The following is a 14,533-nucleotide window of genomic DNA, read 5'->3' as shown; positions in this document are numbered from 1 at the left end:
ATTTGGAGATGTTGTTGTTTTTGAGGAGTGAAAAAAGAGCTCTTGTGTTTCCTACTGAAGAGTTTACTAGACCAGAGAAATAAGTTATTTATTTATTTATTTTTTTTTAACTTGTCCTGTCCAACAGCTGGGCAGACAGACGAGAGCTGAGGGCCTCTTGTGTTGGACATATTTTGCTTTAACAAGAGGGGTTATTAATCTTCTGACAAACCAAAGGTATGTCTGAATAAACCCCTTTTGTAATTGAGGCCAAACTTTATTAATTTCAATCATGTCTGAAAATCTTTGGTGTTGGACCGGACGGAAAAGGAAAGAGGGGAAGAAGAGAGAGGGACGCTAGAGAGAGGGGGGGTAGGGGGTGATAATAGGAGGGGAAGGGGGATAAGACCATGAAGCAGCATACAGCAACATGTTTACTGGTTGTTAATCATTATGGTAAGGTTCAAATGCAGTACAAAAAGGGCGGGGCCTGTCCACACACACACTCAAATGTTATAAACACACCTGCTAGCTGCAAAAATGTCCACCTGTCGACATGTACACAAAACAGATAGTGTTCACACGCATACTTATGCCTGATAACCAACTAGTGTGAAATATTTCAGTCATTCAGTCATGCAAGCTATTAGTGCAAAGGTGAGCTAACACCAGTGCTCAGGTGAGGTTTTATGTTCTTCTAAAATGGATGGTGGAACGTGAAAAGAAGGAGGGAGAGTGCCCAGCCATCCCCACCCCAAGACCCCCACCGCAGCAGCAGCGGCAGCCGGAATCCCCCCAACGCCACACGGGAACCGGCAGGGAACAACCGCCGCCCGGGCGACCAAGCCCGCCACCCAGGCCAGGGCCAGCAGGGCCGCCGCAAGGCCCCCAGAGCCAGAGGCCAGGGAAGCACGGAGGGAAAGAGAGCGCCGCCCCAGCCCAACCAGGAGAGCAGCCCCCCCGCCGCGCCGGGAGAACCCAACGCAGAGCCCCACCGGAGAAGGACGCCCACAGCCCCAAACGAGCACCCCACCACCACCCAGGAGTTCCGGGCATCCCCCCGCCCCAACCCCAGGTACGAGCCAGGACCCCCCAAGGGAGACCCGCTCCGCACTCCAGGCAACCATCCGCCCAGCCCACGGTTGGTCCAGGGAGGAGCGAGGCAGGGGGCCCGCCGCCCCCGCCCAGGAGGGGGGAACCCCCGGGGAGGAGGGGGGAACAAGAGCTCTTGTGTTTTCCTACTGAAGAGTTTACTAGACCAGAGAAATAAGTTATTTTTGCCTTAGGAATACAATCATTGTAATGAGAAAGATGTGTAGTGTACATTTGCTTATGGACAGTTTTTCTGTATAATCTTTCCAGTTGTCGTCCTTTGGCTTTCACCTGTCTGAGAGTGGGAGTGAACCAGGGTGCAGAAGTGGTGAAAGTGATGGACCCGGATTTAAGTGGAGCAAGATTGTCCAGGAGATTTTGGAGGTTGGCAATGTAATGTAAAAGTAGTTCGTCCAGAGTGGAATATAGTACGAGGAAGGTTGGTTTTGGAGACAGAGAGGTCATACATAAAGCACGTACAAATAAAAAGAGATTCTGTGTTTCAATTTGTGGGGTGAAGTTGTGGAACAGAACCAGTAAATGCCTGAAACAATGTCCAAACATAAAAGAATTTAAGTATAAATACAGAAATATGATCATGGATAAATATGTACAAATACAAAAAAATACAGAATGTCAGCATTTATAAATCTGCATACTTTGACAATACGTTTTGTTATTCATTTGTATGTTGTTTGGAAATGAAAATTACATGTATATATGTACATATACACTTGGGTAGGGCACTGGACTCTGATGGTGGGAAAGTAAGGGCTTAGGGTAAAGGGGGGTGAGAGTTTATAAGATTTTTCTTCTCACTCCCTTTTGGACTGGTGTTTATATAATTTTGTTTTGTTTTGTTTTATATAATTTACTTGTCTTTTTCTTGTTTTTGCAAGTTTTGTCTCGTTCTTGTCTTATTCTGTTATTTTACACTTGTTTCACTAGTCCAAAATAAAAAAGACTACTACTACCTTAAAAGACAGCAGCATATGGTCTGAAAAAGGGAAAATATCTGGTTGACAGTCCAGAGGGTGAACACCTTAGTACAAACAAGGTCAAGTACATGTCCATTCTTATGGGTGGGGAAGTTGATGTGCTGATGAAGAGTGAAGAGAAGTGAAGAGAAGATGAAGATTTTACATCCTGTCCAGACAGGATGTAAAATCTTTGGTGAGGGTGTTGCTTACATTGTCCATGCGAATATTTAAATCACCTAAGATTAATAGGTTGGATGAGAGCGGGGAGAGATGAGTCAGAAGGTCAGAAAAGTCAGCGATAAAATCCTTATTAGGTTCTGGGGGTCGGTAGACAGTTGCAACAATAGTTGGGGTTGGTCCAGATAGCTGACATGCTGTAGCCTCGAATGATTGATAGGCAGGTACAGTCACGGGCGTGAGCCTCCAGTTCTCACGGTGGATCATAGCGAGTCCCCCTCCGCGCCTCGAGATGCGGGGGTGAGCGATGTAAACGAACCCCAGAGGTGTTGCGTCGTCCAGAGCGGTGACCTCATTCGGCTGCTGCCAAGTCTCTGTTAGACACATGAAGTCCAACTTTCGGTCGATGAGGAGATCTTGGACAAGATGCCCCGGATGTTTAGGAGACCGAAGTTGGCCGTCGTGCTGGAGAGGTTAGCAGCAGCGGTGTCGTTAGCCACCCAGGCCAGGTGAGCCAGCACGCCAGCGTAGCATCGGGAGTTCCTCGGCGGACGTCGGGTAGAAGACCAGATAGATCTAATGGAGTTGGAGGAGCCATCCTGGAGGATACGCCGTGAGCCACAGTGAATGTATCTCTGACGGGGCTGGTAGAAGATATATGGGTGCTGGAGTAGCAATGGCGGAGGAGCATCAAGGTGAGTTGGGCGGAGTTTAGCGAGGTCCAAGGTAGAGTACTGAAGGAGAGCTGTCAGCGAATGCTTGACCAGAGACAGGATGGTCCATGCGAGTAGATTCCACTCAGGGTTGATCCACATTGTGTCTGACGTGGCTAGGAATCAGCAGGCAGGGTAGTTCGCACAAAACAGCCGGCGGTTGTTGTTTTGAACCAGACGTGTACAGATCCCGGTGACAGTCCACAGGTAGTTGGACAAAAGGTGGTATTGATAGATATCCACAATTTGGGGCAAAAAACAGAGTCCATAGGCTTAGAAATGCTGAAAAATTGGTCCAGGGTAGCAGCAGCAGCCAGAAGTGCGCCAGCGTTCACTCGACCTGGAAGAATAAGGTACATATCCTTATTCAGCTGATATCAGCGCCTCTGAAAGTTGAGGTCACGTTGTCTGCAGGTCAGAGCTCTCTACTTAGAATCAGGTTACTTCAGGACTTTTGGAGAAAGTGATGAATCCAGGTGACATATTTCTTGAAATGATATGGCTCTTTGATTTATTACTGCATGTTGGTTCAGAAGTCCATGATCAAACACTTCTCAAAGTCCTTCATGGTGTTCACAACCAGACCCTTGGACCGGTCCGGTGGACCGAGTGGTTTGACATAAATCCTGCAGCCTTTAACCCAAGTGTTCTGCTTACGCTTCCTGAGAAGCCTGGCATGTTTGGCGATTTCAGCATTCCTTCTGGTCAGATGGTCGTTCAGATTAGAAGCAGATCAGTTCAGGTTTTTCATGTGGTTCATCAGAGCTAGCTTGTGTTTTTGATTCACAAACCTGATGAGGATCACTGGTTTATCCGTCTCCTTTCTCCTGGGGAGCGGGTGACAGGTCTCGATTAGAAACTCGTGCGTTTACTTTGTCTGTTCTTCTACTACAAGCAGAAACTCTCTTTTGCTGATGCAGCTGTATTACTTTTTTGATGGTCTTATAATCTTCATACGCCATCAATAAAATCTCAGACTCCGTCTCAGAAGTATAGCGGTCTCTTTTTTCACCACGCGTTTCCATGGTGACCCTGGAAATCGGCGATCCATTGAGAATGTCTTTATGTACTTGACGTGCAGGCCCATTCTTTTTCTTTTTTCTTTTGGAACCGACATACCCTGAGTAAGCAAGTTCAGGCGGATTTCAGCCAGAGTTCAGGTTTAAAGTCAGGGTAGTATAAACATGCTTCCTGGAATACCCCCCTGTAGATGACATGGCTCCCAAACTGTCACTGATACCAGAAACTTAACACTGGACTCCAAGAAACATGAATTCTGTGCGTCTCCCAGAAACTCTTCCAGATACTCTTCTTTTTCCAGATACCAAATTTGGGATTGTATTTTATGTGTTTTTCATCAAAACTACTAGAAAGTAAGAGTCTAGTCCACTACTACTACAGCAATCTAAATGTGAAGATTCTACGTAACATGTACAAATTATATGTATATACAACACAAATATATATATAAAAAAAAAAAAAAAAAACGCCCCTCTCACCCTCCGCGGGTGGTTTCAACTCCAAGCTCTGGTCCTCTACCAGAGGCCTGGGAGCTTGAGGGTCCTGCGCAGTATCTTAGCTGTTCCTAGCACTGCGCTTTTCTGGACTGAGAGGTCTGAGGTCTTTCCAGGTATCTGTTGTAGCCACTCCTCCAGCATGGGGGTTACTGCCCCGAGTGTTCCAATTACCACAGGCACCACTGTCACCTTCACTTTCCATGCTTTCTCCAGTTCTTCTCTGAGTCCCTGGTATTTCTCCAGTTTCTCATGTTCCTTCTTCCTGATGTTCCCATCGCTTGGCACTGCCTCATCCACCACAACGGCTTTCCTCCGTTCTTTATCCACCACTACAATGTCTGGTTGGTTCGCCATTACCATCCCATCAGTCTGGATCTGGAAGTCCCACAGGATCTTTGCCCTCTCATTCTCTAGCACCTTCGGAGGTGTTTCCCATTTTGACCTTGGGGTTTCCAGTTCATATTCTGCACACATGTTCCTGTATATTATTCCAGCCACTTGATTGTGGCGCTCCATGTATGCTTTACCTGCCAGCATCGTACATCCTGCAGTTATGTGCTGGATTGTTTCAGGTGCCTCTTTGCACAGCCTACACCCTGGGTCTTGTCTGGTGTGGTAGATCTGAGCCTCTATCGCTCTGGTGCTCAGGGCTTGTTCCTGAGCTGCCAGAATGAGCGCTTCAGTGCTGTCCTGTAGGCCAGCCCTTTCTAGCCATTGGTAGGACTTCTTGATATCAGCCACTTCAGTTATGGTCCGGTGGTACATCCCATGCAGGGGTTTGTCCTCCCATGAGGATCTGTCCTCCAGCACTGTATCCTCTTCTCTCCATTGCCTGAGACATTCACTGAGCACACTGTCAGTTGGGGCCTTGAGCTTGATGTACTCATGCATCTTGGATGTTTCATTCTGGATAGTGGCTTCTACGCTCACTAGTCCTCGGCCTCCTTCCTTGCGGCTAGCATACAGTCTCAGGGTTCTGGATTTGGGGTGGAACCCTCCATGCATGGTGAGGAGCTTTCGTGTTTTAACATCCGTGGTCTGTATCTCGCTATTGTTCCTTGAAGATATATATATATATTACTATCCTACATTTTTAGTTTACCAGTTAAATCATAACTTTTTTTTTTAGATTACCCACTACTATGTTGGGAACTGACCCAAGATCTATAGATTCATCAAATTATATGTGTTTAGGTTTATGTGAAACAAACCAGCAGTTCTATCAACATCAGGACAGCAGCAGACAAAGTGACTTACTGTAATCTTGGAGGACGCCTTTGATTTGGAATGGTCAACCGCAGCATACGTCAGTTCACTCTCTGGCTCAGTCTGAACACAAACCCAGAGGATAAAATAGTAAAGTATATGCAGATGATATTTTCATTTTCCAAACAATTTGAGTAAATAATACTGTCACTCTTTTAGAGCTAGGAATGTTATTTTTAAAATGAAGTTGACTCAGCCAAAAACATCTTACAACAGTCTGGCATAACAGGCATGGTTGTAGTAGACATTAATGTATTTTATTTAAAGTGTACTTTGAGAACCACACTCATTTTTTAAAGCAATACCTTTATTTATTTTGTTAATAGACATCCAATTTTTTGAAGATACTCACATATTGACCTGTTGGCTTTTGAAAGTCTGAAATGAAAAGGTCGATTTTAGAAACCAGTTGATTTTAAATATCATTTCCCGTTTTTGTATGAAGTCCTATACTGTTCATATTTAAATAAATAAATATTGAATTAAATAAATAAATATGACCTCATGCAAATACATAATCAACCAATAAATCTCTTATGAATATATAAAAAGATCCTGAAATTGTGAAAAACCTGCACACTGATTTTATATTATATTATTCAATATATTTCATTTTGCTTTAAAAACTTGTTCATTATTTTAAAATAGCATTTTAAAATATTCATTTTTAATCATGTGGAATATTATTATAATTCTACGTCTTTTTTCAGAAGCTCGGATTTCAAAATCAATATTTTCCAAAGTAGCTTTTTTTATTTCATGTTGCTGTTTTTCACAATGACTGATTCATTTCATGAAAAGCTTTTTCAGGAGAATGAGTCTGTCAATCAGTGAAACCTCTGGTTTAATTTTTCCCTCTCGGGGAAAATGTTGAACCTTTTCTGCGATGACGTTTCTGACCGTGGTCGGAAAACGCAACGGAGATCCGGGATTGATTGAGCAATTCTGCAGGCAGGGCTTACTCCTAGAATCAGGCTCTGCACTTTGGAGGAAACCTTTTTTTACTATTACTTTTCCGGGGAACAGGGCAACAGACCCTTAACTTGCGCTCACACACTCGCGCTGCCTGGGCGCTCTGATTTACACGTGGTTTAAGATGCAGTTTGACTGCAGGACCTGAAGCAGAGACTCTCTGGGATGATCTCATGAACTCAAACATGGAAACATTGCCATCATGTAGAACTATTCAGAATAAATAAACCTGATCTTTTAAACGCTCCATGTGGCTATCAGGCTAAAAACATTAGCTGGTAGCCCATCCCACACGCGGCATGTTGCGTTCATGGAACTCCAGTTCATAGAACTCCAACAGCCACCCAGCCTAATCAGGCCACTACTAGATGTTCATGAGAAGATGAAAATTACCGAACCGACCACAAAATCACCTGAAGTATACACACTCGCCCAAAGCCACTTTTATCCGCAAATTTAAAACAAAAACTTCCCAATTTCTGGTAACACTGTGGATGTGTTGACGAGCATACTCCCCCTAGTGTTGAAGGGTGTGCATTGCGCCGTCACGTTTGCTGAAGCATCTTCGATCGATGTAGTCAGGGTGCTGCTGCTCATGTCTGAGTAAAGGAGTAGCCAATCACAAAAGTGTCTCCGCCTTGTCTAGTTTGATTGACAGACAGACACAGTCTCCTGAAAAAGCTCTTCATGAAATAAATGCGCCATTGTGAAAAACAGCAACATGAAATAAAAACAAAGCTACTTTGGAAAATATTGATTTTGAAACCCAAGGTTCTGAAAAAAGACGTAGAATTATAATATTCCACATGATTAAAAATGAATATTTTAAATTGCCATTTTAAAATAATGAACAGGTTTTTAAAGCAAAATGAAATATATTGAATAATATAATGGCTAATTTAAAATTATTGTGTGAATAGAAATCTGTCTACAACACTAACTGTATACATGTATGGGAACTGAGTGTGATGTCATCCATGCAAAGAGGCTGACTTTCAGCTCCAATGACATAAAGTCACATCAGTCACCATTTTTTGTGATATGGCGCCAACTTTCTGGACCCAGATGATGTCAGTAATTATTGATTGGTCTGAATCAGTCCGAGTTAACATTTCCTTGGCAACCACTCTCACCAATCATGAGAGAGCTTGTTGGAAGTTACACCCCTACCACTTAAAAGTGCTCTGTGGAGAATCTGTCAAACGTTTTTTGAGGCATCTGATTGATCGGGTTATGACGTGAAAAGTGGTACTTAAGAAAATAATATCAAGAAAACACAGAATTAGAGAGAACATGTCGAAAAAAAGCCAGCGAGTACTTCCTGTTTAGAATGGGGGGAAGAAATATCTTGATGGAAGGAACCAGTGGCACAGAGAAAGGACCACAAGCAGAAGGGAATTTAAAGGGTAAATACAAGCCACAAAATCAAAAATTAGATCTCATTTAAAAAATAATAAAAACAAAATCACACTTCACATTATCATGTCAAAAGTTGATGGTAAGCAAACCAAGAAGAAAGAGGAAGTTTACATCCTGTGGTTAAACGCTGCCAACAAATCTTTGCCAACTATTGTTAGTGTTCTGCTTTCTTCATCAGAACTTCACATTCATTGCTGGTAAAAAAAAAAAAAAAAAAAAAAAAAAAAAAAAAATACTGTACTTGTTCCTCTTCTCTGATCTGTGACTTTGGATCTCCTGCTTCTGAAGAGAAGAATGGTGAAGACGACCAGCAGCACCAACACCACACCAACCACAGCTCCAATGATGATGACAGTGTTGCTCTGGGGAGATTCTATGATCAAAAAATAATATTTGAACTTCATAAAACTGACTTAACAGACCACTTTAAGACTTTTTTATATAAAGTTACCATTAAGTATAAAGAACACATATCTAATTTTAACATTTCACATTTAGAAAACATTTTTGCAAATGCTCTGGCTAAGACAAATAAGAGCTTATTGTACTTAGTTAAAGTTAAAAGACGAAGAGTAATTGACAGAAAGACAATAACCAACCCCAAGCACCATGGAATAAAATGAACGTGAATTTCATTCTATATAAAACATGAATTGAGTGATTAATAATTTACTTTTGGAATATTATGGAATAGAGTTTCTTGATAACAGTAAATTCATGTTTCAGTCAGAACAGAATCCACTTCCTCTTGGATGAACTTCTGGTGGAGCTTTAGAAAATGAAGGAAAACAAACAGAAATGTTTCTCTGTTGGACGTTTTTACAAGAAAACTGTCAGGGAGAGAAGGGCTGGAGAGCGTGAAGGACCCAAAATGCAGAGACTGACCACATGGTTCCAGGGCAAGGGGTTTATTTAACAAAAGGCACTGCAGAGCAGGGTGAAATAAAACAAAACTCACTGTGGGCAAAAAATGAAGATGGCAGAAGGGAGAGACGATAGACACATTAATGGACCAGCACAAGAGGAAGGCAGAGAAAAGACTTACATACAGACAGGGCAGACAAGACACAGGTGAACATGATCAGGAGAGATTGGGACGGCCAGGAGTCCGCGCAGTCCGGCGTGGCAGGTCCGGAGGACGGCCGGGAGGCCGCGCAGTCGGCCGGCGGGTCGTCTGTGAAGAGGGCAGGAGGGTCGGACCGGGGTGTGTTGGGGACCACCACCGGAACAGGAAGGGGCTGGGGTGCCTCCTGGACCACCACCGGAACAGGCTGTGGTGCATCCGGGACCACCACTGGAACAGGAAGGGGCTGGGGTGCATCCGGGAACACCACTGGAACAGGTTGTGGTGCGTCCAGGACCACCTCCGGAACAAGAATGGGATATTGAAGGGGACAGCAGCGACGATGACCAAGGGGGGGGGGTCGTCGGCTTGGCAAGACGGCATCCCTTCATAGCAGGACTGCAAAACTGGAGTAGGTCAAAATCCCTGTATGACCTGGTCCGCTCTGCTTCTAAGCAGTATGCCTCCAGACACTGCATGCCCCGCTCTGCTGGGTCCAGGAAGAAATATGGCGGGTCCATTCTGTCAGGTTGGGAGGGCTGGTGGGCATGAAGGACCCAAGATGCAGAGACGGAAGGCACTTGGTTCCAGGGCAAGGGGTTTAATATAATAACAAAAGGCGCTGCCAAACAAGTTAACAAAACCAAAGCTAACTATGGGCTTACTGTGGGAAGACGGACATGGAAGAGACGTTAATGGACCAGCACAAGAGGAAGGCAGAGACAAGACTTAAATACAGACAGGGCAGACAAGACACAGGTGAACATGATCAGGAGAGATTAGGACCAAGGAAGAAAAAATTCAATAGCATGACAAAACAGGAAACCTTTCAAAATAAAACACAAAACAGAACTCAAACATGACTGAACAAGAAAAACCAAGACAAAGAAACCCAAACAATGACAAAAACCTTTTGTACTGACAGTGACCACATTTACTTGCATACCATGTTCCAAAGAAAGAACAGATTTTACAATTTTAGAAACTAAAATGTTTTAATTTCATTTCAGCAGAAATATTCTTGATTTTTGTGTTTCAGAGTAAACAAAGTAAGAGGATGATGGAGTCACTGCTCGTCATTTTTTGATAATAACTTTCAAAAAATAATATTGTGAAAATAATATAAAAATGTATAAAATGAACCCAAAGAAATGTTCTCTGCATGAAGCTGAAACTGCTCTGTTGTCGTCTCTTTCTTTGTCTTTCTAGTCCTGATTATCCGGCTCTGTCTGGTCTAACTCCTATATTTCTCTGTTAGAAAAGCACAGAAACTCTGGATTTGTGAAATAAATCTCTCCTCATCTGAGATGAAAACTGATTTAAACTCTGAACGTAAATAAAGGATCCATTTGTCATATATTACACAATCTTTAGATTAAAGAATATAGATTATAAAAAAAATCCAAATGTCAGAGTCTCTTCAGGATTTGAGCTTTTTTTTGGTTAGATCATAATGTTGACATTCATGTATCACAGAATTATTCAAGTCAGAATACTCACTGCTCAAAGTATTAAGATACGCCTCAAACTCATTCTTGTTCCTGAGCCGACAGAGAAATCGACCAGCATCTTCATCAGTGATGTTTGTGATGAGCAGAGAGCAGTCACTGCTCACACTCAGCCTGGAAGCTCTAGCTGAACTCTGGACAACATTTCCATTCTTTACTTCAGTTATTGATGCTGCATTTGGATCTTTCTGGTACAGCCAGTTAACATCAGAACATGAGGAAGAGGAGGATTTAGTTCCACAAGGTAAAAGGACGTCATCTCCAACTCTTTGATAGAGATGTTTAGTTTGTCCACTGATGTCTGCAGGAGAGAAAAGAACAAACTCAGAGAAAAGTTGAACCTTTAACACAACAGTCACTAACAAAATCACCAAAATAATTTGAATACGGTTGAATGAACCTTCTTGGATGAGTTTGAAGAAGAGAAAACAATGAATCCAGACACCATGACTCAACTTTAAAACAATGTCCCCTATGAATGATCCAGAATCTTCATCCACATACTTTGGTAAGTCTGTAGTTTTCTCCTATAGTTATTTTCTTGTTGTCAGTTATTTCATGACAGAGAAGCTTCCTGTTGGCAAACGTCTTGTTCCTGTTTTCTTCCTAGTTCTTTATGCGACTGCAAATATCCCCAAACTTTGTTTTACATTCTTTCTTGAAAGGTGAAATTAATATTTGTAAAACAAACTTATTCCATAAATATCAGATTGTTCTGCTGCTGAGTTTTTATTTTTTTATTTTAGGTTTTCAGATTTTTCTTATTATTCAACAAATAAAGCCGAAAATCTTGAGAGTCACATGTTCCTCTAAAACTGTTCCCTGGCTGTAAAAACATCAATGTCATTCCAAAACAGACTCTAAGCAGGTTTAATTCTTTAAACTTGTATTATTGTTAACTTTTTATTTGACTTTAACTTCAAAATGAATATAATATTTTCACAATCTTTGTCGTATTTTTTACACTACATAATTCATTTATTTTTCCACACTGTTAAAAGATTTTGTTGCTAAAATAAGGTTTTGATTAAACACATATAAAAACCTTAATGACCTTAAAATGTCTTACCTGTTAGAACGTAGTCAGCATCTATCTTCACTTCTTCATCTTTAACAAACTTGCAGGTGAATCTTTTGTTGTTTCCACTCTGATGTTTCACAGTCAGAACAGAAACACAGTTTGTTTGTTTTTTACCCTCAAACTCAGGATTATTACCAGACAGTTGAGATCCCGTCTCATTCATCCAGATGATGCTGTTCTGTTTACAGTAAGAAAATCCAAAACACAGTAATGAGCATGTTAGGTCGACTCTCCCATAAACATCTGATGGGGATGAAGAAACTAAAGAAAAAGAAAAAAAAAACTTTATCTTAAGGTGATGTCCTTCTTTGTTTATAGTTGAACAAAACAATAGGACACATTTTTTAATGTGTGAGACATTTACAGTTTTTACTAAAATCAATCAAACTGATCTGAAGTTTATCAAGTTAAACTAAACAGGAAACTCTCAAACTCTCTGTTCACCTCATTAATCAGTGATAATCAGAGACATTGATCTTTACTGTTTATGGATTCATCAATTCAACCTATTTACTATAGAAAGAATGAAACATGTAATGATATTTTCTCCCATGAGTCGACTCTCTCACATCTCTCACACTAAACATGCTTTGTCAGCAGTTTGACCTTTTTCCAACCTAAATGATTCAATGAGTTCACATGTCAGAGTCTCTTCAGGATTTGAGCTATTTTTGGATCAGATCAGAATGTAGACATTCATATAAACACAGAATTATTGAAGTCAGAATACTCACTGCTCAAAATATTAAGATACACAATAGCATGTGAGCCACTCTTGGTTTTACATTCATATCGACCAGCATCTTCATCAGTGATGTTTGTGATGAGCAGAGAGCAGTCACTGCTCACACTCAGCCTGGAAGCTCTAGCTGAACTCTGGTCTTCATTTTCTGTGTTGGTTATTTCTTCTGTATTAGTGCTTGAATGTCTGTTGTACAGCCATCTAATATCAGAGCATTGGTTGGAGGATGCATCCACATTACAATGTAAAAAGACGTCTTCTCCAACTCTTTTAATGAGTTCCTCATTTTTTCCACTAATTCCTGCAGGAGAAAATTACAATCAGAATCACAAACAGAATCATTGATAAAAACTTCAGGTTTCTAAATACAGAGTAGAAATCCACAGTCTGCACACATGTTTACATTCCTCTAATATTGACCTCATTCACATCTTTAACTCTGACATTTTCTGAACAGACTTGTGACTGCATAGGAGGCATATAAGATCCTGAGATCCCTTTTCCGGTTTTATCATTTAAGATGTTTAAAATGTTTGGACTCCTGTTTGTACTTTTAAAACTCAAATGAGGAAAATATACAAGCAGATTGACATCTAGACCATTACTGGCTTTTAATGCATTAAAAAACAAACTGAGGTCTTCTGGAGCCGTTTGGCCACTTCTCTGACTGTATTTATTTTTCTTTTTTTAAAGCTTCAAATTATTAAATTTAAAATTAGGAAATTTAGTTCAGTGAAAAAAAAATGAGGTAATTTGTTTGCAATTAACTATTAAAATCTATAATTTCATTTGTGTCTTGTATGCCTTCTGGAATTAATTTCCTCATTTTTGTTTTTTTAGTTATTAAAACATTTTATAATTTTAGATTCTATTAATCGTAATCACCATTTAACAGTTTTAACTAGTATTTTACTTTTAACTAGTATTTTTTTTTAACTAGTATTTTGGCTTTTGCAGTTTAAAAAAAAACTATTTGACTTGAGCAAGTTAGTTCAGAATTGGCTTTCTGCCTTTTTTTAAAAAGGTAACTGCAACAAAGATGACATTTCTTCCAAGGGAATAAGGGAACAAAACACAACTAGAAACACAACTTAATATCTGTATTCAACTAATACTTTTACAATACTTGGCAAACAGAAGTATTTAAGTAAGAAATATTTTTCAGAATATTTCAAACAAATATGATTTTTACCTCCAGACTGAAGCATGAAAATAAGAATTATTTCCAGCAGTAGAGTCATTCTTAGTTTGTTGGTTTCTCGCTGTAAATGTTCATTTCCTCTGTGATGATGAAAAGAAATTCTTGGCTCCACCCACTTAATATTTATAGTGTCAGTTCATTTGTGAGAGATGTCAATCAGACTGAAAGGAAGAATTACTGGTTAATAAAAACTAAATTAAGTTTCTAAAGGTAAAAAATAAACAAAAGAAGACATTCAATGTCATTATATTTGAAGATAAAACTCAACAGTTCATCAGTTTAGTATCATAAAAAGGAAGTCTTTCTTTTTCCTGTCAGAAGTGTCATAACAGAGGAAATGTGTTTGTTCATTTCCTGTACTCACTACATGCTTCTTAAGCTGCTCTGTAATGAACTTTATTACTTTTGTTCACAAACTGTCTGGTTTTGATCTTTTGTAACAAACTTGATGTTTCATCAAAGCAGCAACTGAAACGACTGATATTCCATGAACAAGTCCGTCCTCTTTTACTCCAACTGGTCCAGTGTCTTTCTGTCAGTCTGCGTTCTCCTAACCATCACCATGTGGATTCTACATGATCAAATCAATCTTTGCTTATGCAGCTCTATTCATACTTGGTAACATAAAGTGTTTTACACAGAGATAAATATGAAAACAGGAAAATTGATTTAAAAATAGAGCCAATATTAATATTAATGTTATTGATGCTCATAGCTCTGTTTTAATATGAATGATTTTCTTGTAAATATAAAAAAATACATCTTAAATTATGTAACTTAGTCTTTGGAGGCAGACACCACTGCTCTGCGTTGTGTTTGTGTT

At 40.4% G+C, this 14,533-nt stretch overlaps 1 protein-coding gene across 2 annotated transcripts in view; it reads right to left on the bottom strand.

Moving 5' to 3' along the window:
• The window catches only part of LOC105358411 (uncharacterized), a 58,320-nt gene extending 44,416 nt beyond the window's left edge, over positions 1–13,904 (bottom strand). The window contains exons 1-7 of one of the 2 annotated variants that reach the window (XM_078942684.1): positions 13,702–13,904; positions 12,502–12,810; positions 11,756–12,028; positions 10,679–10,987; positions 8,357–8,488; positions 6,077–6,102; positions 5,716–5,787 (exon numbers count right to left, since the gene is read on the bottom strand). In XM_078942684.1, coding sequence (XP_078798810.1) covers positions 5,716–5,787; positions 6,077–6,102; positions 8,357–8,488; positions 10,679–10,987; positions 11,756–12,028; positions 12,502–12,810; positions 13,702–13,750 — 1,170 coding nt within the window. In that variant the 5' untranslated portion in view covers positions 13,751–13,904. The remainder of the gene's footprint in view (positions 1–5,715; positions 5,788–6,076; positions 6,103–8,356; positions 8,489–10,678; positions 10,988–11,755; positions 12,029–12,501; positions 12,811–13,701) is intronic. The other variant, XM_078942682.1, reaches the window with a different exon arrangement.
• Between the last annotated feature and the right edge of the window lie 629 nt (positions 13,905–14,533).

Source organism: Oryzias latipes, chromosome 24, assembly GCF_053564925.1.
Source record: "Oryzias latipes strain Hd-rR chromosome 24, Olatipes_Hd-rR_3.1".
Taxonomy (NCBI): Eukaryota; Metazoa; Chordata; class Actinopteri; order Beloniformes; family Adrianichthyidae; genus Oryzias; species Oryzias latipes.
The sequence above is the reverse complement of the archived record's forward strand: the minus strand, read 5'-3'. Positions and strand labels throughout refer to the sequence as shown.